The sequence below is a fragment of the Pangasianodon hypophthalmus genome, chromosome 26, assembly GCF_027358585.1.
Source record: "Pangasianodon hypophthalmus isolate fPanHyp1 chromosome 26, fPanHyp1.pri, whole genome shotgun sequence".
In the NCBI taxonomy this organism is placed as follows: Eukaryota; Metazoa; Chordata; class Actinopteri; order Siluriformes; family Pangasiidae; genus Pangasianodon; species Pangasianodon hypophthalmus.
In genome coordinates, this window is record NC_069735.1 from 12738639 (window position 1) to 12764165 (window position 25527).

Here is a 25527-nt window from a genome sequence, read left to right on the forward strand (position 1 = left end):
CAAAAGTGAAAGATGTAACTATGTGATGGAAAATTCTCACAATTGCTTCAAAACTTTAACACCTCTTTCTCACACCTCTTTCTGTCACTTCCTTTAACCCTTCAACACCTCTTTCTGATACCTTTTTCTGACACCTCTATCAAACCCGTAACACTTGTTACTCAGCTTATTTGAGTTGCACGCTCAATTTTTAAGTGGTAGTGATGGTGCTAGCAGTCTAAAAAGTTCAGTAAAACAAAATACAAACAAAGCAGATGTCCTTTCTCTTTAGCATGATGTTATGTATGTGATACTGCCATTCCCCATAGTGGCTGTAGGTGGCACCACCACTTTAGTAATTATTAGTAGTTGTGTTCGTTAAAAATGAATCAAGTGAAGAAGTTAAGTACCCCCGTGTGTGGCTGTGTTATTTATCGTAGTACATTCAAGAGTGTATTCTACATGTTATGATAGTGAGAACATAACATATTTGGCGACGAGGTGGATAAATTTTCCATGGAGCTACCACAGTGAATCGTGAGTAGTTAGGCGCACCTGATCTTTTATTTTATTTTCTCTGCGTAGCTAAAGTGAGCTAGGTTAGCTAGGATGGCTGCTACTTTAGGCCATATGGAAGCTTTTGATGAAAGCGTCGAACCATGGACCACCTATATTGAAAGATTTGAGCACTTTGTAGAAGCTAGCAGCATTGATGCCGACAAGAAAGTGCCTGTGCTACTCAGCGTGACGGGAGGAAAAACATATGGATTACTCCGAAGTCTGACCGCGCCGGACAAGCCGAGAGAGAAGAGCTTTAAGCACATCACAGACACGCTACAGCAGCACTTTTCTCCGAAGCCCCTGATCATCGTGGAGTGTTTTCGTTTCCACCGGCAGAATCAGGAGGAGAGCGAGTCGGTGACACAGTATGTTGCAGTGCTTAGAGGACTATCAGAACACTGTGAATTTGGGGGATATTTGGATGATGCACTTCGCGATTGATTTGTGTGTGGCCTGAAGAGTGAGGCTACACAAAAACACAAAAGCGCTTGTTGACTGAAACTACGCTGACGTTTCAAAGAGCGGTGGAGTCGGTGGCGTCCATGGAAACAGCGTCACGCGAAGCGCACCAACTCAGCGGATCACTGACGGTAAATGCACCGTCTTTATCAAAGACTAAGACTGCAAACAAATGTAAATGATGTGAAAAGGATAACCATAGTGATGATGACTGTTGGTTTAAGGACAAAAATTGTAATACATGTGGAAAAAAGGGCCATATCAATCACGTTTGCAGGAAGAGTAACAATGACAGAAAAACAAAGTGTGGAAACGGAGAAAAAGCTGCATGGCCAACGAAAGAAACTAAGCAGAAAGGCTATGTTAAAAAAGGAAGTGTACACCACCTTGATGCTGATGCAGTATCCAGTGATGATGAAACAGACTCTGATTTAGCTCTGTAGAAACTGTCACAGCCAGGAGAAAAGTCCAGTATCATAGTGAAACCAGAAGTTGAAGGAATGCCACTTGAAATGGAACTGGACACGGGCGCAGCAGTGTCTTTGATTTCAACAGAGACTTATGATAGTATACTGAAACACCTGCCCTTATGCTCTACTGACATTGTTCTTCGAACATATACAGGACAAGCATTACGCCCTGAAGGTGTAATTGATGTTCATGTAAAAATTGGCAAACAGACAGCTGTTCTTCCATTGTATGTTGTGCAGGGGGATTATCCACCACTCTATGGCAGAGAATGGCTGTGTCAGATTAAACTCAACTGGAAAGAAATAATAGACGCTAGAAACTGTTCTGCAGAAACATGCCGCTGTTTTCTCTAAACAATTGGGGGAAATGAAGGGCATTAAAGCTATAATAACATTGAGACCTGAACACAAACCCAAGTTTTGTCAGCCCAGAGTAGTTCCATATTCAAGATTCAAGATTCAAGATTCAAAGAACTTTATTAATCCCAGGGGGAAATTGCTTTGCCATGTTACAATTGCTCTCAAGAAAGAAAGAAAGAAAGAAAGAAAAAATAAAATAAAATAAATATATACCTATACAGTGTATATATATACAAAAATGAAAAAAGTGAATCAATAAATTAAAAATGAATAAGTAAACATAAGTACATAAGTAACATACAAGTACCAGTGAAGATGATAGTTTAGATCAGGTGTGAAGTTAATTGAAGTGCAATGGAATGACAAATGTTGACTATGATAAGTCCAGTGTGGTAACGGTAATTAAGTACAGTAGTTATATAGTATGTATTGCACACTAATCTTAGTATTAATAATAGGCAGTGATAATAAATTTGTATTGCACATGAAAGTCCCTTATTGCACATGAATTGAACACGTATTGCATATGCATTACACATGAAAGTCCCAGCACTTATAGAGAGGAGTTGTACAGCTTGATGGCCACAGGGATAAAGGATCTTCTGAAGCGCTCAGTGGAACACTTGGCAGTGATCAGTCTCTGGCTGAAAGTGCTCCTCTGGTCGACCAGCACACTGTGTAGTGGGTGAGAAGGGTTGTCCAGGATTGAGTGGAGTTTTGACAACATCCTTCTCTCAGCCACAACGTGAACAGGGTCCAGCTCCATGCCAAGTACAGAGCCAGCCCTCCTGATTAGTTTGTCCAGTTCATTTCTGTCTGCCACCTTCATGCTACTCCCCCAACAGACCACTGCATAGAAAATGACACTAGACACCACAGACTCATAGAACATCTGCAGCATGGTGTTGCAGACATTGAAAGACCTGAGCCTCCTCAGAAAATACAGCCTGCTCTGGCCTTTCTTGAAGAGTGCAGTTGAGTTTGATGTCCAGTCCAGTTTGTTGTCTATATGGACTCCCAGGTATTTGTAAACTGCAACAATCTCAACTTCCTCACTATGGACAGACAAAGGAGTGACGGTGGTCCACTACAAGTTCCTTTGTTTTCCTGACATTGAGCTGTAGGTGATTGAGCTCACACCAGGTAACAAAGTTGTCCACTACCGTCTGATATTCTGAGGTGTCACCACCCTGAATACATCCAACAACCACAGAGTCATCAGAGAACTTCTGAAGGTGGCAGGATTCAGAGTTGTAACTAAAATCAGATGTATACAGGGTAAAGAGGAAGGGAGAAAGAACTGTCCCTTGAGGAGCACCGCTGCTGCAGATCACAGTGTCGGGGTACGTACCGTAATGCGGCCAGTGAGGTAGTCCATAATCCAAGAGACCAGAGGAGTGTACACCTGCATGTTCTTCAATATGCTCTGCGTCCAAAAGTTGAAGCGGAGCTGAACCGTCTCACTGAAATGGGAGTATTGTTACCGGTACAGTACAGCGAATGGGCTACCCCAATAGTCCCTGTTGTAAAGAAAAACGGAGCAATGCACATCTGTGGTGACTTTAAGGTGATGATAAACCCCGTCCTTTACAGTGAACACTATCCGTTACCACGTATTGAGGACCTGTTCGCTTCATTAGCAGGAGGACAATGTTTCAGCAAACTGGACTTGTCACATGCTTACCTCCAAATGAGGGTTGAGAAGGAGTCCACGAAGTTCTTCACAATTTCAACACAGAAAGGGCTATTCCAGTATAATCGCCTTCCGTTCGGGATCGCTTCGGCTCCAGCCATATTCCAGAGAGCTATGGACCAAGTATTACTAGGTCTTCCCAATGTCCATTGCTACCTGGATGACATTCTTGTTACTGGGCGGACTGAAGCTGAACACTTGGAAAACCTGGATGCAGTCCTTGGACGCCTGGAGGAGTTTGGCTTGCATGTTGAAAAAGGGAAATGTGACTTCTTCAAGGACTCACTGGAATACTTGGATCACATAATTGTTGCTGAAGGTTTGCACAAGTCACCTGAAAAAGTAAGTGCAATTGTCAATGCTCCAACCCCATCAAACATCACACAGCTGAGATCATTCCTTGGCCTGTTAAACTATTACGGGAGATTCATACCCAATTTGGCAACTATAGCGAATCCTTTGAATGCCCTGCTCTGTAAAGGGAAACGCTGGCAGTGTTCTGCAGAGTGTGAAGCTGCATTCAAAAAGGCAAAGGAACAATTAGTGTCACAAAACGTCTTGACACACTACGACCCACAGAACGCAATTCGGCTTGCGTGTGACACATCACCTTATGGCATTGGTGCCGTCATTTCCCACATGTTACCCAGCGGTGAAAAAAAGCCAATAGCTTTCGCATCGCGCACACTTAGCAAGGCAGAACAGAATTATGCGCAGATTGAGTGTGAGGCTCTGGCAATTGTGTTCGGGGTCAGGAAATTCCATCAGTATCTCTATGGATGGAAATTCACGCTTTTCACAGATCACCGCCCCCTTACTATGATCTTTGGACCACAAAATGGAATTCCATCTATGGTGGCGGCACGTATGCAGAGGTGGGCATTACTTTTGTCTGCACACAACTACACCATCGTGTACAAAAGAGTTGAACATCACGCAAATGCTGATGGTCTTTCCCGTCTGCCATTACAAGTAGAACACTGAGAGAAAAAGGATGCTGTAGAGCTGTTCTACCTCAGACAGGTGGAGAAGCTCCCTGCCAGTGCCACTGATATTCGATGTGAGACTATGAGCGACTCTACCTTGTCTACAGTTGTCGAAATGGTTCTGAAAGGGACTCAAGCTGTCAGCCTGACTGATAATAATGAACTCTCACCTTTCATCACCAAGCGCAATGAACTGTCTGTCCAACACGGGTGCTTAATGCGGGGTATGAGAGTTGTTGTTCTCCACAAGCTGCGGAAAAGAGTGCTGGAGGATCTGCACACTGGCCACCCAGGAATTGTCCAAATGAAAGCCATTGCTCGCAGTTGTGTGTGGTGGTCAGGTCTTGCTGACAACTGCAAGTGAAAATGTGTCAGTCATGTCAACAAATACAGAAAATGCCATCCCAAGCACCCCTCCACCCATGGGAGTGGCCAAGCAAACCATGGGAGCACATACATGTAGATTTTGCTGGGCCGTGTGAGGGTCACATGTACCTTGTCGTGGTTGATGCACATTCAAAGTGGCCTGAGGTGCAGTTGATGACATCAACGACAGCAGAAAAAACAGTTGAAGTTTTGGGGTACCTCTTCAGTCATTATGGTCTGCCTGAAGTCCTTGTGAGTGACAATGGACCACAGTTTGTCTCTCAGGAGTTTGCAAATTTCCCGAAGGCCAACCATGTGAAACATATCCGATCCGCTCCATATCATCCGGCAACGAACGGGCAGGCTGAGAGGTTTGTTCAGTCACTAAAACAAGCACTGAAGGTTTCTAAGGGCTCTTCTACTCTTCAGAAAAGGCTGGAAACATTCTTGCTGACGTACCGCAACACACCACATCCGACGACAAAATAGTCCCCTTCCCTGTTGTTTTTGGGACGCCAGTTGTGCAAACATCTTGATGCCTTAAAACCCAGTGTGACAGCTGCCGTGCGACTCTCACAGACCTCTCAGGTTCTCCGCCAAGCTGGTCATTTGAAGCCAAGACAGTTTGGAGTAGGTGATGCTGTGCTGGCTCGTGATTGACAAGCGCATGATGCTCGTGATTGAAAAGCGTATGATGACACATTCATCGGATAGTCCTGGGGTATTTCGAGGCCTTGTGGATTTCATGTCGTTATTGGACAATACAATGGCTAAGCACTTGGAAAATGCAAATGTAGACACCAGAAGTAGCCAGAGAATTGCTAACAAGGTGCATGACTCCGTAATTGCTAAGGCAATGAATAGGTTTGTCTTTACTGGACATCTGGCAGCTGCCACATCTCCGGAGAAAAAGATGCCTAGGGTTTTACCTTGTTTGCATTTTAGTTCATGCAACTCAGCAATGATATTGTTAAAATTTCTCATTACCAACAACAGGGAAGAAGTGTTTGCTGAGACACTGAAATTGCTTCGGATTCTAATCATTACACCCATAACGAGCGCAGCATCAGAATGATGTTTTTCCACTTTCAAATGCATAAAAACATTTTTCAGAATACTATGTCACAGACTAAATGCATTGGCAGTTGAATAGCTACTGACGCATGATATTCCTGATTTCAATAAAGCCATGAAAATGTGCACATCTGAAAGAAGGTCAGAGATGTTGAGTTTGATCAACTAGGGAACTGACTTCTTGTTGGGCTGTTCTGTCTGGGGTGCTAGCCTTTTACAGCCTACATCTTTTGGTTCTCTCATTGCCTATTCAAATTCATTTCAGTCTTGTCGATATTCAACTGCCTATTACTCTAAAATTCACTAGGTAGTAGCCTGTAGCATAAGCCAAGTGTGATATTAATAACTCTTAACACTGTGTTATTATTAATGTACCAAAATCTATCATCATGAGCCTCTGCTGGTAATGTCATTCTATATTTCTCATAAATAGCTGTTCTCATCATATGACTTTCTTCCTTTTCTACTGTATCTATTTAGAATAATCTGAAGATGATGCTCATCCTTGATAGTACTTTATTTTTATTTATTGCTTTGGAAGGAGGGTTCTTGTGTAGTTTTCTTTCTTGTAACAACTTCAAAGTTATTTTGTAAGCTATTTGTTCAGTTTTTCAGGGAGACTTTTGGCCTGTTGTCTCTGAGTATTTAATAAGAGCGACTTTACACAGAGACTCTGGCTTTGGGGGCCCCTAGGCCTGTGCCATTGGCTTGTATTAACCTCCTGTTATGACTTCCATACATATGGATAGTCATTGTGCATTCCTCAGTGAATTGCAGTTCTGTTCTTAAGCTTATAGATGAGTCCTATCTCCACTCTCACAGGGCGTTCCACTATTAACAGAAACTGAAATTATTTCATGTTATTATATAATCTGATTATAGTGTACAAGAGTAAAGGGTAAAAGACATGGTGTGGTGTCTAGCATGCTACACGGCTACACATTGTGCAGGAAAGTTTACACTGGTTGCTTTAGCAGCTTGTATGGCAAGAGCAGCAACTTTTATAATGCCTTGTTGATACTAGAGATCAGAGAAGAATAGTTAGACTAGTATGAGGTGGCACAATTATTTGCTAGTAAATAAACTGAAAGACAGCCTTGTGTTGATGTAGTATTTTGTTTATGTAGAAATGATGTACGCATTTGTAAAACAAGTAAAATTAATGCATTGTTTTGCATGCTGCACCTCCAAAGGATATCTTTAGTGCCCCTACATTCCTGTTAATATACCCCTATTATCCTGTATTTATAAATATTTATTATATATGTTAGTCATTACACTGCAACTACCTCAGCTCAGCTTATAGTCCATTCTTTTTCTGCTTTCTTTCTTTCTTTTCATATCCTTTATATTATATTTATATTTTTATTTTCTACTTCAATGCTAGTAAATACTGTTTTATGTCAATTCTGTTTCATATGTCACTGGACAGTCGAAAAAAAAGCATTTCACTGCACATTGTACTGTGTATGGTTGTGTGTGTGTGTGTGTGCGTGTGTGTGTGACCAATAAAATTTGAATGTGAATTTGGTAGATAATTTAGATATATTTTGTTACGTTCTTGGAATTCCCATGGGAAGTACCAGTGTTTTTTTTGTAAGAGAATGTTCGGTTATGTGAACAATCAAAGACAAAATGATACATCTTTTAATGTTACCTCATGTTTTTCAAGTCATTGTGTTGTGAATGAAGTTGTTCTTGTTGAGAAAGAACTTTTGCTAGTGAGGTTAAATGCTTTACTGGGCTGCATGTTGGTAAATAAATAAATAAATAAATAAATAAATAAATAAATAAAAATAAATTTAAAAAACTGTAATATGACTCATTATGCCTTATCGTTGGTGTGGGATGTTTTGTCTGTAGTGGACTGGTGGTACATCAACTGACCTAATTCTTCGGTTAGAAAGAATGGCAGCTATTCCAGAGTGATGTTTGAAGTCCAAATGTTTATTATGGCATAAGCAATATGATGAGTAGATAGTTTGCTAGGAAGCTGGGATCAGCCATGATACAGCACCCCTGGAGCAGATGTGGTTAAGGGCCTTGCTCAAGGGCCCAACAGCAGCTTGACAGTTAAGGGACTCAAACCCCCAACCTTCTGATCAGTAACCCAGAGCCTTAAGCGTTCAGCAACCACTGCTCCACAGTATCTAAACACTGTTACTGACTGATTATATTGAATGAATATTCTGATAAGTTTAAACCCGTGCAATGCAACAGTCAACAAGAGCACATATTGCAACCTATGAGAGCTGTCTACTCTGCTTCAACACTGAGGTGCGCGTGGTATAACAATTATTCTTGTGTGTCGTTCAAGCACTAAATAACTGTTCCCTTTAACAATTTATGAGGAACAATATACTGATGGAGATAAATAAACGCCCTTTGATGGCAAAGGCTAGTACAGGGGTGGCGTACCCGTGGCTCAGAACTTAATTTTGCAATAAAGTGAAGTGCGGCCAAGTATGGTGACCCATACTAGGAATTTGTGCTCTGCATTTAACCCATCCAAGTGCACACACACCCGGAGCAGTGGGCAGCCTTTTTTGCTGCGGTGCCCGGGGAGCAGTTGGGGGTTCAGTGCCTTGCTCAAGGGTCTCGCCCCAGTCGTGGTATTGAGGGTGGAGGAGAGCGCTGGTCATTCACTCCCCCCACCTACAATCCCTGCTGGACCCGAGACTCGAACCCAGAACCTTCAGGTTCACCTTCGGGTTGCAAGGCCGACTCTCTATCCATTAGGCCACGACTACCCCCCAAAAAGGGAGCATGTATTTAACCTCTCGCGCGATTTAACATACGTTAGCCAATTGACTAACACGATTGACGTGAAGTTCGTTAGTATCAATCGTCATTGAAGTCAAGGAAGCGTACAGCTAAGCGTAAATACGAAGATGAGCACAGAACATTTTTGTCTGAATGGGAGGATTTATATTTTTTGTTGAAAGAAATGGAAAGCCATTCTACTTGATATGCCAGACTTCGTTGTCGCATTTTAAGGCTTCAAATCTTGAGCGCCATTTCACCTCACTCCATCCTACCGTAGCCCGAGAATTTCCCAAAGGCAGTGAACTTCGCAAGCACAAGGTAAAGACACTGAAATGTCAGTCAGAAAAGCAAACTCAGCTTTTCTGAAAATTTACCAAGCATCTGTGAATCACTTTTTTCGACACTAAAACAAGTGAAATCAAAGCATCGCTCTGTTCTTACTGACATATGTGAAAGAGTAGCCACAACTGAATACAAGCCAGACCTAGAAAAGATTGTGGAAACCAAGGACTGTCAGGTATCCCACTGAGTCAAGTGAAAGGAGGTAGGCTGATTTAAATCCATGAAAACTATTGAGTAATGTAATTAGGCGCATACGTTATTGTGATATACTGTTGTTTGCACATCTGTTGTGTGGCTCTTTGCAGTGATAATGGTTTTTTTTTTTTGGCTCATTATGCCAATCAGGTTCGCCACCCCTGGGTTAGTAGATTCGTCCAGTATGTGAGTATTTCGGCTATTGTACGGTCGTTTCTGAGGTAAGATTAACTGAATTACAAGTTAACACACTATAAGCATATCTACAACAGTGATGAATATTACTAATTATTCGGGCATAAACGCACTGTAACACCACACAAACAAAACCAAACATTCTGAATAACTTGTAATATAGCTGCCGAACTGAAAACGTTTTACGCATGCGCTACACTGTTTTGACTCGCGCATGCGTGAAGCGGGGAATTTTGTACAATGGGTCAAGAAAATATAGTTCAGACAATGCATTTGTATATTTATTATTATTTTCCTTATTATAATCATCATAATGTTGCTAAAATGGTTTAAGCATGAAATAAATGCACGTAGATGCAATTTTTAGAAATGAGCAATGAGTGCTCTCTGCAGGCACTGCATTGTAGCTGCAACAGCATTTAAGGTGGAACTGCAAATTTGAATAAACAACCAATAAGCAAAGAAGTAGTCAACTTCAAACTCATTTTTACTGTGAGAAATGAAGGATGAGCAGAAATTTAAGCTGTTTATTTTTAACGTTAGAAGTTTTGCTAATTTCTGCCAGAATCTCACAGTACAGATTTTTGTTAGTAATGTTTTTAATCAGATTTATTTAAAAAAAAACAACAACAAAAAAAAAAACTAAGAAAAATGTTAACCAGTAAACTCATTTCATTAAATTAGCTAATTGCTAGACCTCTAACTCAATATTTATCTAAAACCAGCTCATCCATACAAACCTACATTCGTTTGTGTTAGACTGCGGTAATTTCTGCTGCTAAGGTGTCTAGATATTGACTAATGCAATTCATTGCTAATGGAGGTACAATAAAACTGCAAAACACTAGAAAATGTAATAAGTAACAAAAACTCCTAGGAATATTCAAGAGAAAAACTATAAGAGAAAACAGTAATTGATGAAAAAGAAAGAAATCATGTTCATGAACTGTTTTAAGTCTGATATACTTTAGCGCAGTATAAAAACAATGACCTTGAAAACGTTGTTTCTGAGGAAGACTGGAATCCTCAAATATTGGCAGGAATGATGACTTTCATATTAACATCATCCACCTGGTGGAAAAGGGAAAAAATCTCTTAACTTTCATTTCCTTAACTTTGTTAGACAAGAGAAGTCTGAACAAGCAAATTGGTTTATTTTTATGTTTAAAAACATAAAATTTTTATTCTGTTTTGTTAAATTGTGACAGACTTGATTTATTAAGGTTTTATTTACAGGAGAATTTTTTTTTTCTTTTTTTCTTTTTTTTGTTTAAACAAGTGATGACTTTCAGAACATACAGTATAAGGGTAGTACATTGCAGTAGTCTGTCATTTTCTCATTACGCAGAAGATAACCAATGATGCACATGTTTGTGGAACAAAGAAGGAAACGGTAAACAGTAAATGGTTCTGTCATGTCAGCTCTGTCTGTAAACATAAACTTCAATTCCCAGCATCCTCTCCAAATAATATACTACAAGATTTATCATCTAATCCATCACATAACCCGTTACCTCGTGCTCACTCCCCAGAGTTGTACGCACACACGCACACACACTCATTTCCACTGGTTTATTGTAAACACATGCTTTCTTCATGGTAACCGTGACACTAACACGGTTTTTTGATAGTACTTCAGCATAGAAATGGAAAAAATGACTTACTTCGGTAAAGCCAAAGTTGTTCATGAAGACATCTCCCCAGATGCCAAGTGTAGTCACTTTGTCCACTGGCATACGGTGATTGAATGTGCAGTATTCCAGGCCATTCACTATCACCTGAACAAATAAATTGCAACTTTATTTAATCCAAATGCTTAAAGTTTTTACTGTTTTATTTCTTTTCTCCATAATATCACACCTCATAGCCTTCTTCTTTAATAGCCATGATGATATCAAAGGCTCCACCTTTGACAAATGGGCCTCCTGGTGTCTCAATGTAATTCTCCCATGTCCCATTCCTGCAGCTGTTAAGTACCACAGAGTTCATGCGGGGGTTGAAGTGTAAAGCGATGTCTTTTGGCCCAGTCTGCAAATTTATTTTAAAGCTGAAAGAAATTGTTTTAACATTTAATTGACTGTACCAGATTCTATTGAGAAATTTCTAACTAATTTATTCCATATTGGCTTTCATTCAAACTGTTGTGCAGTGAAAACACATTCAGCATACCGTTCACAATCTGAAGGAACAACCCCTTGGAAGAATAACGCCACACCAGGTCTCAAGCCTCCAGGGATTGATCCCAAATATGGTTTGCTCTGTTATGGTTAAGCATCATTCATTTTTAATGATAAATCTCTAATCATATAATTATATTATCATATAAATGCAATCTTTTGGCTTGTTCAGTCATTCTGAAGATGACATGAAAATGATACTCACAGGGTTGCAGACTGGATGTGGCACATCAGACTGGATGTTAGAAAGCTTTGCGCGTGAGATGCCAGAGTTTAGTTCTTTACCAAAAGTAGATGCGTTCCAGTTCTGGAGAGAGCAGACACATTAAAAATGCTTATAAAAATTATGCTTCTGAAAGGTTTAGAAAAAAACACATACACACATAACTGAAGAGCTTGAGTATGCAGTATAACTTACTGGAACAATACCAGTGATGTTCATGATGACATCTCCATTAATGTTTAGTGTAGTCACTTTCTCCATTGGCATGCGGTGCTTGAACAGGTAATGCCTCTGCCCATTTACATATACCTCGAAAGTGCAGATGTGTCATTAGTATAAACACATTTACATTATTATTTACATTGTGTGGGTCAACTTATTATTTTATTCTCCATACCTCATAGCCTTCTGTTTTGGTCACAAAAAATATATCAAAGGCTGATCCTTTGGAAATGGGACAACCTGGTGTGATTTCTTCATTCTCCCAGCTCCCGTTCCTGTGGCTGTTATAGACCATTGACTCATTGAAGTCACAGCGCATGTGAAAAGTGCGATCGCTACCTTTCTCTGTCCCGGCTATAAGATTGAATCTAATGCTGTGTGTAGAATAAAAACTTCATATCAAACTACAAAAAAATCCATACAAAATACATAAGAATATTCTGACAAAATTCTGACAAAAGTCACCGTGACCCAATACTTTTATTTAGATCAGTGTTTCCATTACTGAATACTTTTTGTCATGTGGTCAGTAACATGAATACATACGATTCTCCTGCTGCAAAAACAACCCCTTGGAAGTACAAAGCCATTCCAGTTTTCAGCCCTCCAGGAATTGTATCAGTGTAAGGAATGCTCTGTGGTGAGTATAAGCATATAACATACATGAATTGGTGATATAATGTTTTTATTTAAACCAGACAACACTGATTTAGCTGACGCAACAACATTCCTAAAAATTCTGCTTTCCATATTCAATAAAGTGAAAAGTCAGTAACATTTTCAAAATAATGACAATTTAGGCCATAAGGTAGTGTTTATTGTTAACTTGAGCCATTTAGGTAGTTCTAGTTTAAATCGAAAATTCACATGTAAAACTTGCAGTCAGCCTGGTCTGGCTTTCCACCATAGTGCACAAAAGATTTTTTTTTTAATTAACTAATAAATAGTGAACTTTGTTATTCAATATGCTTAATGTGATTTTGGGATTCATTTTGAACTGTTGCTACTCACAGGACTGTTGACAACATTTGTAACCTCTGAGTTGACAGTAGAGAGAGACCATCGTGACATGCCCATACTGGTCATTATTTTAGTCCTTAGTTTATTAAACAGGGAAGGCATGGAGAAGTCCTGTGGGAAAAGAAATTATGTGCTACATAAATGAAAATATATGTTTACATATTACTGACAATTATTAATCAGTTTGTTTATTTAGTTTTGTTTTTATGTCTATATCTATAATGAGAGAAATATGTGTAGTAGAACAACTGAACTGCCTTGTAATACGAGAAATTAAAAGTTGATTTCTATTTTAGGACTTTATTCTTATTTAAAAATAATAATAATAAAAAAATTATATATATATATATATATATATATATATATATATATATATATATATATATATATATATATATATAATATCTTAACTGACCCATTGGCCCACTGTGATAGTGAGCATCCCATGAAATGAGAAGGGGACAGAGTCGCTGGCTTCACTCACTCCCCCATCACTAACAGCTCTGTATCGGAACCAGTATCGGTCTCCTGGCTGTAGTCCTGTCAATGTGAAACTGGTCTGTGCATCTGGAGTGTCTGTGACTTTCCATTCTCCAGTGTCAGCTGCTGAATCAGTTGGTGGTGTCATCCTGTATTCAACTCTGAATCGTACCGTCTCTCCAGTTGGGGACTTTGAAAGCTTTAGGATGACTTTCTCATCATTGGTCTCCACCATGGGTAGGGGGGGTTTGGATACAGGCTGGAACTTAGGATCTGTCAGTTTGCCTTTCTGATAAAGTTGGATGGAGTTTCCTGGATTGCTGGAGTCAGAGATAGAGGCAACGACGAACTTGATTTTCTTTTCATTTTTATTGGCCTTTGAAAAACTTGTAAAGAGAGAAAAATTCTTCTTCATGCATTCAGAAATGTCAGGAGAAGTGAACCAGGGCTGTGTTGCTTGGAGTGAGAAAGCTTTCGCATTTTTTTGCCCCAAATTTGCAAACCTTTCAGAGTTTATGAAGTCTTGTATAGCCAAAAGGTAGGAGTCTTCATTCTTTAAAGACGTAAATGACAAGCAAACCACCACATCAACATCAGGATCAAAGAGGATGGAATGGAGAGACCCTGATGATTTCACAACTGTCAGGTCCTTCAGCCCACTGGTATAGGAACTCAGTATATTTATTTCAGTTGTAACATCATCTAACCATTTGTTCATGTTGCTAGCTGTGAAGGGTGACATGTAATGGATGTCCAGGATGTCCCCCAGTGCCTTGTCCTCCTGTGTCCCACCCCGAATAGCTGGCAAAACTCTGGACAGGGCCTTCTGGAATGTTATCTTATAAGACCTGTGTAAGTCCTGAAATTTTAACAACCTGCCTTTTACATCTGGGAAATTGTCTGTTGTTTGATTTTTGTTCAAATCATTGCATCTTCTCTCTACTTCACCAAGCTCCTCCAGCAGTTTTTCTGTTTGATGCACCAGGCTCAAACTGATTTCTCTCGCCAGCTTAGCAGCCTTATTATCCAAAAGCATGAGAGGATACAGCCACACAGTCATCGGTACACCTTTATTGTTTCTTTCTTTCAACAGAGTGGGCAACCTCTTGCATGCCCTCAGAGCCTCTGTGTATGTGGTGGGGTTTTCTTCAAGCTCATAGTCACCATAAAATGTGACACTGATATTCTCAGCCAGTTTTTTTTCATCTTCATTAATCTTTACGGATGCTTCCCCCTCAATGGAAATGGTAGGGATCTTCTTGACCATGGCATGAAGGCTTCCTTCAATAGCCTGTTTGCTCTCATTTTCTACACTATTATAATTAAACACCATGAAAGCCTGAGCTCCATACAGTACAGCTGTAACTACATGAGTGGCTGTTTGCTGGTCAAATACTTGTGGATAGGTGATATTGCCAAGCTCCTTCATAGTGAGTTGTTCAAATTTTGTTGTCTGTCTGTACTGCATGGTAACTCTGCACTGACGTGCTGAGGATTTGGTATCATGCAGGTACTTGGCTGATCCTCCAACCTCCACCAACCCACCTAAGAAACTGGCTTTAAGGGAAGCGCTTATATCTAGGAGGTTGGCCTTTTCACCAAGACTGTCAGAGGCAGTAAACTTGACAAATGTTTTAGTCTGGTCATGCACATCAAGATCATCACGCAATGCTTTCTTGTCCCATAAAGTAACACCTGAAACAAAAGAGTGATGAGAAATGATAGAAGCATCACAAGTAGCTACTTATTACTTTTCAAAGAATATTATATATGCATAAACATGTTACTATAACAGTATAAAAATCATTACTAGTAGTCATTACTTTGAGATTAGTAGCCATGGGTCAAACTGGATTCTGATCTTTCACTTGTGTGTTATAGAATCCCAGTGTCTACTGTAGGTTTAAACACCTTAATTTAATCAACATCAAAATGACCTCTACACCTAGTGGTGTAACTTTCAGATAGAACTAAGTTTATATGTGTAGGGGGCTAATGTTATTACCAGTGTAGAACTGTTACGGAGATGGGCTCAGTACAAGTTGGAAAACAGTAGGCTACCAAGCAGGGCCCGCTATCCAAAGGGATAAAAGGCAGAAATAAATAAATAAAGAACCAGATTACTGCTAAGCCCCGTGTCTTTCAAAGGTAAAAGAAAAATCAATATATGATTTTATTTTTGGCATCCATGTCATCTTATTTGCGGTTAACAAATGTTTTAAAGAGGATTATTTTGGATTTGTGAAACTGAGTGTAACAGCACCACCAGTAGTCATAAGAAAGACACACAGAATGGTATGAATCGAGGCTGTGGGCTAACTTTAATGAGCTCAGCACATCTGAGCTCCAGTGGGCTAATACAACTCCTGGCAAAAATTATGGAATCACCACACTTAGAGGATGTTCACCCAGCTTTTTTTACTTTATAGCAAACAAACAAATCACAGATATGACACAAAAAATGTTTGTTCAATAGCTTAACATTCTGGCTTTGTGGAACATACATTAAAAAAAAAATTACTGACATTTTTTTTTTATTAATGGCATGTCTTTTTCCAAATCAAGTAGAGGACAAAAGTATGGAATCACTCAATGTTGAGGAAAAAAGTATGGAATCATCAACAAAAAAAACCACAATTAATACTTTGTTGCTCCTCCTCTGGCTTTTATTCTTTGAGGCATAGACCTCACTAATGAAAAACAATATTCCCCATCAATCTGGTTCCAACTTTCTCGAATAGCAGTTGACAGATCAGCTTTGCAGGGTGGAGCCTTAACATGGACCAGTTTTTTACTTTCCACCATAAATTTTCAATTGGATTGAGATCCAGACTGTTTGCTGGCCATGTCATTGAGTTGATATGCCTTTCCTGAAAAAAAAAAAAGCTTTAAAACTGTTTGCTCTGTGGCAAGATGCATTGTCATCCTGAAAAATTATTTTATCATCACCAAACCTATTTTCTATGGATGGAATGAGAAAATGTCCAAAATTTCACTGTACAACTGTGCATTGACTGCTGAGGTAATGACTACCATCTCCCCTGGTCCTTTACCAGACATGCAACCCAATATCATAAATGAATTGGGAAATTTGATTGATTCAGGCAGTCATCTTTATATGTTTCGTTAGAACGGCACCAGACAAAAGTTCCAGCATCATCTCCTTGGCCAATGCAGATTCATGATTCATCACTGAATTTCACTTTCATCCAATCATCCACACTCCATGATTGCTTCTCCTTAGCCCACTGTAACCTTGTTTTCTTCTGTTTTGGAGTTAGTGCTGGTTTTCTTTTGGCTTTTCTATATGTAAATCTCATTTCATTCAGCCGGTTTCTTACAGTTCTGTCACAAACATTGACTCCTGTTTCCGCCCATTTGTTTTTCATTTGTTTTGTTGTGCATTTTCTATTTTCAAGGCATAGTGCTTTGAGTTTTCTATCCTGATGCTTTGACATCTTCTTTAGTCTGCCTGTATATCTACCTTTCATAACCTTCCCATTAAGTTTATACTTGCAACAAATTTTAGACACAGCTGACTGGGAGCAACCAACCTCTTTGGCCACACTCCATGTTGAAATTCCTTGTTGAAGGAGTTTTATAATCCTTTCCATTGTTTCAACTGACAACTCTCTCATTGGAGCCATGTTTCCTTTCAATTAGCCAAGTCCAACAGCCCATTAAAGTGTGTAAGCACTCCCTTTTAACTGCTGACTTATTAGCATTTTTAGACTTGTCCCAGTATTTGTTTTAGAAATGGAAATTAAAAATTGATTCCATAATTTTTTCCTCAACATTGAGTGATTCCATAATTTTTTCCTCTACTTGATTTGGAAAAAGACATGCCATTAATAAAAAAAAATGTCCTTGAATTTTTTTTATGTATATTTCACAAACCAGAATGTTAAGCTATTGAACAAAACCTTTTTTGTGTCATATCTGTGATTTGTTTGTTTGCTATAAAGTAAAAAAGCTGGGTGAACATCCTCTAAGTGTGGTGATTCCATAATTTTTGCCAGGGGTTGTATATTCTAGCCAATTACCTTGACATTTCTGTAATATGTCATCAGCAGTTGTGTTATGGACTCAGTCACAGGTGTAATGAATGTGAGCAAAGTGGATTATTTACTTTATCATTTTTCCCTTAAAATGTGTTCTTAGGAGAAATTAAAAGTTGATAGACTGAGCACAGTGTCTAATTAAACTACAAATTACAGGCATAAAAGGACACACAACAGAACCATAAGTTTAGTGTTTTCATTCAACCAAACAATAAAGGTTTACAACTTTTCTGGTGTTCTGTTTATGGTGTTTACTATTCAGAGGAAATGCAACGTGAATCCTGTTGAGGATTACGGGTGTGGGATAAATTGCCCCAATATTATTTAAATTTACAACATTTAACAAACATTGTTATCCAGAGCAACTTAGAGAATATTATTATTATTATTATTATTAGTAGTAGTAGTAGTAGTAGTAGTAGTATCAATGATACCTCAGGATATAACATTTAATTGTTTAATTGTTTAATTTTCAAGTCTTTGATGGGTATTAAATTTTAACCCTCTCATCAAACATCACCACCAACCACCACTGCATGACTATCACTGTGTGAAATGTTGCCAACTTAGAGACTTGCTAGATTTGTTGAGACTTTTTAGACTTTTTTAGTGCCTTTATATCACAAAGGAGCATAGAGACAACTCTACTTTTTGAGTAGACATTAGTGACCATCTTGCACTTGACATGGCTCTTCAGATTAACATCATTCTGGTGGTTATATGTAGCGCCAGCTACATATTGCATAGTGACTATGCCACCCCTTAGATGATGACCAGAGCAAGGGGAGCTCTGTAACAGACACAGACAGATACAAAGTTGTAGAAAAATAAAAAATACAAATCTTTATTGAATACCCTTTTTTGGGGTCTATGAAGCAGATAGATCAATAAATAAATAAATGAATAAATAAATACATACAAGAATCACAAATACATAACCATGGACCTTTGGGCCAGAAGAGCCAGAGGGAATGAAATGTTAACAGCAGCTAACGTCTTAATACACAAATAAGTGCTGCAAATACATACTACACTGCAAGGCCATCACTCAGAACATGTAGCATACTAGTGATATAAAGGAAACCTGCACAGCAAGCTTTTGCCACACATGAGCACACTTTCAAAAGGACTCGCCACTATGTAACCTCCCAGACCCCTGGCCCAACCAGCGCCTAGGCTGACTGGTTACCAAGCAAAACAAAGAAAAGAAAAAAGAAGAAGAAAAAAAGAAACCCAGTGGCTCACAGTTCCTTAATTCTAAATATTTCATACAACCTATAGCCAACAGGCTAGAGGGAAGTTCAACAATAAAATCTATAGAGCAGCACCCCAATAAAACTTCACATATACACCTAAGGGTACACAGGACAGCAACAACAAAAAAAAAGCCTGTTTCAATCCGCAGCAGTGGTCAAGCACAACAATGACTGGAAGTCAATGTGCTAATCCCAGGATATTCACGCCAGTCAGGTCACTCGCAAAACACTTAATAAATTTAACCATGCACAAACACCTATTCAAGCTCACTCATACAGCTCCCTCCAACACTTGGCTCCAGTCTCAACACAACAAACGCTGCTACACAAAACCACGTCTAAAGGACCCTTTCAGGACCCAAGGTCATATGCCTGTACATATGCCTGCCTCTGTGCTCCAGCCAATTCAATAGGCTGGCTAATTAGTGACGTACAAAAAGGGAAAACAAAAGGAGAGACAAAACATAAGAAACAAGAAAAGGCAAATCTCCCCCTCACTCGTCCCACAGGCTACATATACAAGTAAAAAAAAAAAAAAAAAAAGCAGGCTTGCTTGATTCACCACCAGTGTGCAAAGCTTACACAAGCCGATGTTCCCAGTGACCAATGACTGGTCATTATTGTTTATGCTACATACACACTTTGTTCTTCGTTTTAAACTCTCTTCTTGGATATATTCAGTTATTACATCTAACCGCTTTCTTTATATAGTACATGGCTACTCACTATCACTGCTTTTGTTGTCTGCATAGTATTTTGTCAATGCATGCACTTAGTTTGTGGTGCCGTGACCAAAGATAATGTCTTTTATATAAAAAATAAATTATATATTTTTTCCTATTCTGAGAAAACTAGTGAATTTCTTCTCTTCTATTCTGTCTTGAGAAAATCTCCCTTCTTTATACACCTTAATTTCTGAGCATGTTTTAGCTACAGTACTTTTCACTTTTGAGTTGGCAACACTGTGTGAATGTACAGCTCTGGGCTTGTTGGGGCTGATTAGACTTGGCCCCCAGTGTTACGTCACGTTATTTTATTTGTTTTTCTTATGGCTATTGGTGGTGCTGTTGCACTCAGCTCCACAAAAGTCCAAATTAATCTGCTTTAAGACATTCGTTGACTGCAAGGAATCTGATGTGGATTCCAAAAATGAAATCTTATACTGATGTTTGTTTTTTATCTTTTAAATACAGGGGGCTTAGCCCTACTAGCCCATTGATAGCAGTCACCTCTGAATAAACCTCTTATCAAGCTGGATACTGGATTTATATGTAAATGTTTATAGGAGGATATATACATGAAATTTGGCATTCATGAAAACCTCAAAGACATTTGTTTCCTACTTGTGCTCCAGGGTGTGTGTAAAGTCTGGTTTATACATCTGTACTAATGAATCCTTGTGTCTATGCATTGCAACGTAGAGGGGGATCATGGGTAAATATGGCATGCAGAGACACAGCGAAGTGTTAGCATGCTGTCCTCCCATAAGCTAACTGCACTTTATGTATATCTGTGGTGCTATGCATCAGGTGAACGCTAATTGGTTGGTGAAAAGGTGTGTCTGGTTGCGTACCCTGGAAAGCTTTGAGGAGATGCAACATTTCTTCCGCTGGTTTACAGTGGATATAAAAGGTCTACGCACCCCTGTAGAAATGGCAAGATTTTATGATGAAAAAATGAAACCAAGGTAAATCATGTCAGAACTTTTTCCACCCTCAATGTGAAATTACAACATATAAAAATTAAGTGAAAAACAAACATTTTAGGGAAAAATAGGAAAAATAAAAAAACTTACAATAACCTAGTTGCATAAGTGTGCACACCCATAAACTAATACTTTGTTTTGCAGCACATTTTGATTTTATTACACCACTCAGTCTTTTTGGGAGTCTATCAGCATGGCACATCTTGACATATTTTCACATTCTTTCTTGCAAAAACTTTCTAGATCCATCAAATTGTGAGGGCATCTCCTGTGCACAGCCTGCTTCAGGTCACCCCACAGATTTTTAGTTGGATTCAGGTCTGGGCTCTGGCTAGGCCATTCAAGAACTTTGATCATCTTTTGGTTAAGCCATTCCTTTGTCATTTTGGATGTATGCTTTGGGTCCTTGTCATTCTGAAAGGTGAAATTCCTTTTCATCTTCAGCTTTCTAGCAGATACCTGAAGGTTTTGCAGTAAAATCGAATGATATTTGTAGCTATTCATAATTTCCCTCTTCCTTGATAAAAGCCCCAGTTCTGGCTGAAGAAAAGCAGCCCTAAAGCATGATGCTGCCAAACCATGCTTCACCATGGGTTTGGTGTTCTTTTGGTGATGTGCTGTTTTTTGCACTAAACAGATCTTTTGGAATTATGGAATTATTATAGTTTTTGAAATTGGTCTCATAAGACCATAACACATTTTGCCACATGGTTTGCAGTGATTTAGTTGGGCTTGGATGTTTTTTGTGAGAAAGGGGTTCCATCTAGCCACCCAACCCCACAGCCCAGACATGTGAAGAATATTGTTGTCACATGCAGAGAGTAATCAGTACTTGTCAGATATTCCTGCAGCTGCCTTAATGTTGCCATAGGTCTCTTGGCAGCCTCCCTGGTAAGATTTTGTCTTGTACTTTTATAAATTTTAGAGGGACATCCTGTACTTGGTGAGGTCACTGTGGTGCTCCATGTTCTCTACTTGTTGACGATGGCCTTCACAGTGTTCCATGGTACATCTAATGTTTTGAAAATTCTTTTATACTCCTCTCCTGATCAATATTTCTGACATGATTTATCTTGATTTAATTTTTTTCATCACAAAAACCTGCCATTTTAACAGAGGTGTGTAGACTTTTTATATCCATTGTAAGTCATCCTTGGAGATCATTCACTTTGTTGCCCAGAGACTGAATGTTGGACAGGAAAATGCTGGGCATTGGAGGTCTTAGCCCACAGCATTTCACCTGTACACCAGCCCTGAGGCCCCGTTTCTGAGCTCGCCTCATCTGAGTGGTCCCAGGTGAGTCATGTTGGCCATGCAGTTTGCGGGGGAGCAAAGATAGCAACTCCAGCTCTCTAACACCAAAATTTGCATCTAATCGAACTGTTTCACCTATCTTCAAAAGTGTTTGGTGGTCATAAATAATAATACTGTAACTTTGCTGAAAGAATAGCAACACAAACAAGACAATATATACAAAACTAAGGAGTATGCGAAGAAGAGCAATCAACACGCAACCATGCCTGAGTGTACATCTGTGTCACATCTCAGGTAGCGCACATGTGCTCTAGAATTGTTTGCCCTTTCAGAAGGATAGCTCACATGTGCAGTAGCCAAGCTCACACGCACTGTGCATGCACAGCGTTAGCGCACACACATTCCTTTGTATCGGATGTCCATATTCCCATTTATGTAAGTAGTGTTACATAGAGATTGTGATATTGTATATTACATTTTGTAGAGGTGTGTAAATTAGCAAAGGCGATGTCTGATGCAGTAGTATGCTCTGGCCCCATCCCAATGGGGTGCGGTGATGTAGCTTACAGCAGGTTATGTTCACTGAACTGCTGGATGTCCAGGTGGTGCACTGAAAACAATGCTACGAAACCAAAGTGGGCTTTATAGATAAATGGAGCAGTTTTGAGGGCAAGGCTGGCCTGTTAGGGCAGGACAGTATTCAGTCTACTCGAGAAGGTGCTGCTCTCATTTTTTGCAGCATAGCACATAGCCTCAGAGCAGGCCTAGTTAATCAGTGACAATCCAGAGAAAAAAGGCCAGGGAGCAGACAAGCAGGCTAAACCGACCATCTGCTAGCTGCACTGAGTCGTCACTCAGTTTCCACTATAGTTGAGACTGTGTCTGTTCGCTAAGCTAAACAAAAATGTAGAAAAGCTCAGAAGGTTTTTTTTGTAGTAACCTAATTAACATAAAATTAAATCATACTGAATGCACAGACAGCACCTTTGATCTGAAGCTAGGACTGTTAAATATTAGATCTCTTACATCTAAAGTGTTTATTGTTCATGAAACTACTACTGATCAGGAGTTTAATGTACTATGTTTAACAGAAATGTGGATTAAACCAAATGAGTATGTAGCATTAAATGAAGCCAATCCTCCTGGATACAGTTATGTACAGTTAGGGTCATAAGTTTACATATGCCTTGCAGAATCTATATAATGTTAATAATTAAAAAAGAGGGATCATAAAATTCTTAATATTTTTTGTTGTTACCTGGATCATCAGTGACTGTTTTTATGTTTTCATGAGTCCCTCAACTCTACGTCCAGCTGTGATGGATGAATGCCCTGGATTAATTGAGGATTAACGTGAGCATTTCTTCCTCAAGTCCCAAGAGAGTACAACCACAATTACATTAGAGTGACCTGCCTCAACCCAGGTACCAGGTTGAGCTGGAGTGCAGGTCACATGTGTTCAGGCTTATGAGTAAACTGCCACATGATCTCAGGTCCAGTTTTAAGGTACACACATCTCCTTCATCTTGCCATCCCCACATTTGCACTGAGCTTCTCTACCTCATACCTTGCATGTATATACATTTGTGTATATATATATATATATATATATATATATATATATATATATATATATATATATATATATATATATACACACACACAAATGTATATACATGCAAGGTATGAGGTAGAGAAGTTTGTGAACACCTGACTATCACACCCATATGTGGGCCTTCCCCAAACTGTTGCTACAAAGTTTGAAGCACACACACTCAAATCTAGTGGAAAGCCTGCCCAGTAGAGTGGAGGTTATTATAACAACAAAGTGGGACTAAATCTGGAATGGGATGTTCAACAAGCACATATGAGTGTAATTGTCAGGTGTCCCAATACTTTTGTCCATATAGTCTACATATATAATATAATACACACACACACACACACACACACACACACACACACACACATTATATATATATATACAGTATATATATAATTTCCGCGGTCAGTTGACAATTACGCCTCCGTCTGATGGTGACTGGGCCATAAAAGGTAACATTGACATAAACAGTAAAATGAAGAAATTCATTTTCATTGACTCTGGGTATTCTGCTAAAGATTTGTTGACAACAATTTTCATGATTATTATTGATTTTATTGATTAGTTGTTGTAGCTCTACTGTTCACAGGATTACACTCTGTTGTTACTGAATTACTGCCATTACTGCCATCTTTATTTTTCTGAGTCATTTAATGTCAGTGTAATGTGTATTTATTCACTGTAAACACCAATGTACGGTCACATCTCAGGTAGTGTGTATGCACTCTAGAGTTGTTTACCCTTTCAGTAGCATAGCTCACATACACAGTAGCCAAGCTCACGCACACTCTGCATGCACAGCATTAGTGCGCATCGGATGTCCATATTCCCATTTATATAAGTAGTGTTAGATAAAGATTGTGATATTGTATGTTACATTTTATCTTCATTGAGCAGTATTTTTGTCGAATAATCTAAAATAATCTTGTCTTGTGGTTTTCTCTATATATATTTATATACATATTGATACCCGTATTTTATGTTTACAGAACTAAAGTTCTATGCACAATCAATAAAGGAACTGGATTTGGAATTACAACTTCAGTGTGAGGTATCATTGTTCTGACTGGACAACCTGTAGCTTTCAGCCAATCCGGACTAGCAGTTAAACATCCAAAAAAATTTTCAATGTAAATTGTACCTGGAATAAAGGAGTCCCTGCGGCAGTCATACAGCATGCCGGGATAAAGGGGTCTTCCCAGGGCGGCCATTACCATGCATCTGGAAGCATGGTAATCAAGCATCTCCATGACTATTTCAAGAAAATGATTATTGCAACATTAAAAATATAAAAACATTTTCTTTGTATACAATATGCTTTAGAATGAATTCAGTTTAGAATTAGTCAGTAAAGCCTATCATCTTACCTTATTTGTAGGTCTTTCTGAACTTAGGCTTTCTACCGAAAAGTTTGTAGTCGAAGTTTTTCTGTCTTCTGTATGGCGGCTGTCAGAATAAGATAATGTTCTGTGTACGTGGTAAGACATTTATACCCACAGCAAATGCCAATTTGCATAAAGTATTAACCAAATATGGAATGCAATAAGGAAGTTATTGCTGTCAGTTTTCTAGATTTGTAGTCATGCAAGGAAGTGCACTCTTCTTACAGAGATAACAAAGGACTTCAGTCCAAAACATTCTGTTTCACTGGAAACTTTGTGTACCAAGCTTTTGCCAACGCTTACCATCTCCCCCATTATGTATTTTGTTCATGTGGGGAATATAGAAAGGTTCTTAGTGCTTGATAGATAACTTGAATGTATATATGTGTCTGTATATGTGTAGCAAATATACACATTATTGCATATATTCTTGGAATTTCCATGGTTAATTTTTTTCTGTTTTATATTTTTGTTTTTTTCCTAGCAAAAATGGCAGAAAAGAAAGCATGATATAATATACACTCATACACTGAAATTTAAGAGCAATTCTGATTCTGTGACATAAACTGTAGTACATTATATAAAATATAGAGGAGCAGGGTTCTTGTTTTGTAGTGAAATGTTGGTTTTAAAAAATCTTTTAATGTTATTTGATAGTGTTTTTCAAATAATTGTGAATGATTGTTGATGAATCTTTG

The 25527-nt window shown here is 38.9% G+C and overlaps 2 protein-coding genes across 2 annotated transcripts; one reads left to right on the forward strand and one right to left on the reverse strand.

The window, feature by feature from the left end:
- The first annotated feature begins 588 nt into the window (after positions 1 to 588).
- Positions 589 to 4872, forward strand: LOC128317489 (uncharacterized protein K02A2.6-like). Its single transcript, XM_053229666.1, has 3 exons — positions 589 to 905; positions 3159 to 4397; positions 4542 to 4872. Exons 1-3 carry the CDS (start codon positions 589 to 591, stop codon positions 4870 to 4872), a joined length of 1887 nt encoding a protein of 628 aa, XP_053085641.1.
- A 4715-nt stretch (positions 4873 to 9587) lies between these two features.
- On the reverse strand, positions 9588 to 24904 carry LOC117596700 (cytolytic toxin-alpha). The gene is made up of 12 exons (XM_034302344.2): positions 24815 to 24904; positions 24589 to 24699; positions 13504 to 15263; positions 13080 to 13199; positions 12615 to 12703; positions 12244 to 12442; positions 12042 to 12155; positions 11829 to 11930; positions 11616 to 11704; positions 11307 to 11493; positions 11111 to 11224; positions 9588 to 10517 (listed from the first exon to the last, which is right to left on the reverse strand). Exons 2-12 carry the CDS (start codon positions 24695 to 24697, stop codon positions 10473 to 10475), a joined length of 2928 nt encoding a protein of 975 aa, XP_034158235.2. The 5' UTR covers positions 24698 to 24699; positions 24815 to 24904; the 3' UTR covers positions 9588 to 10472.
- Positions 24905 to 25527: the final 623 nt, after the last annotated feature.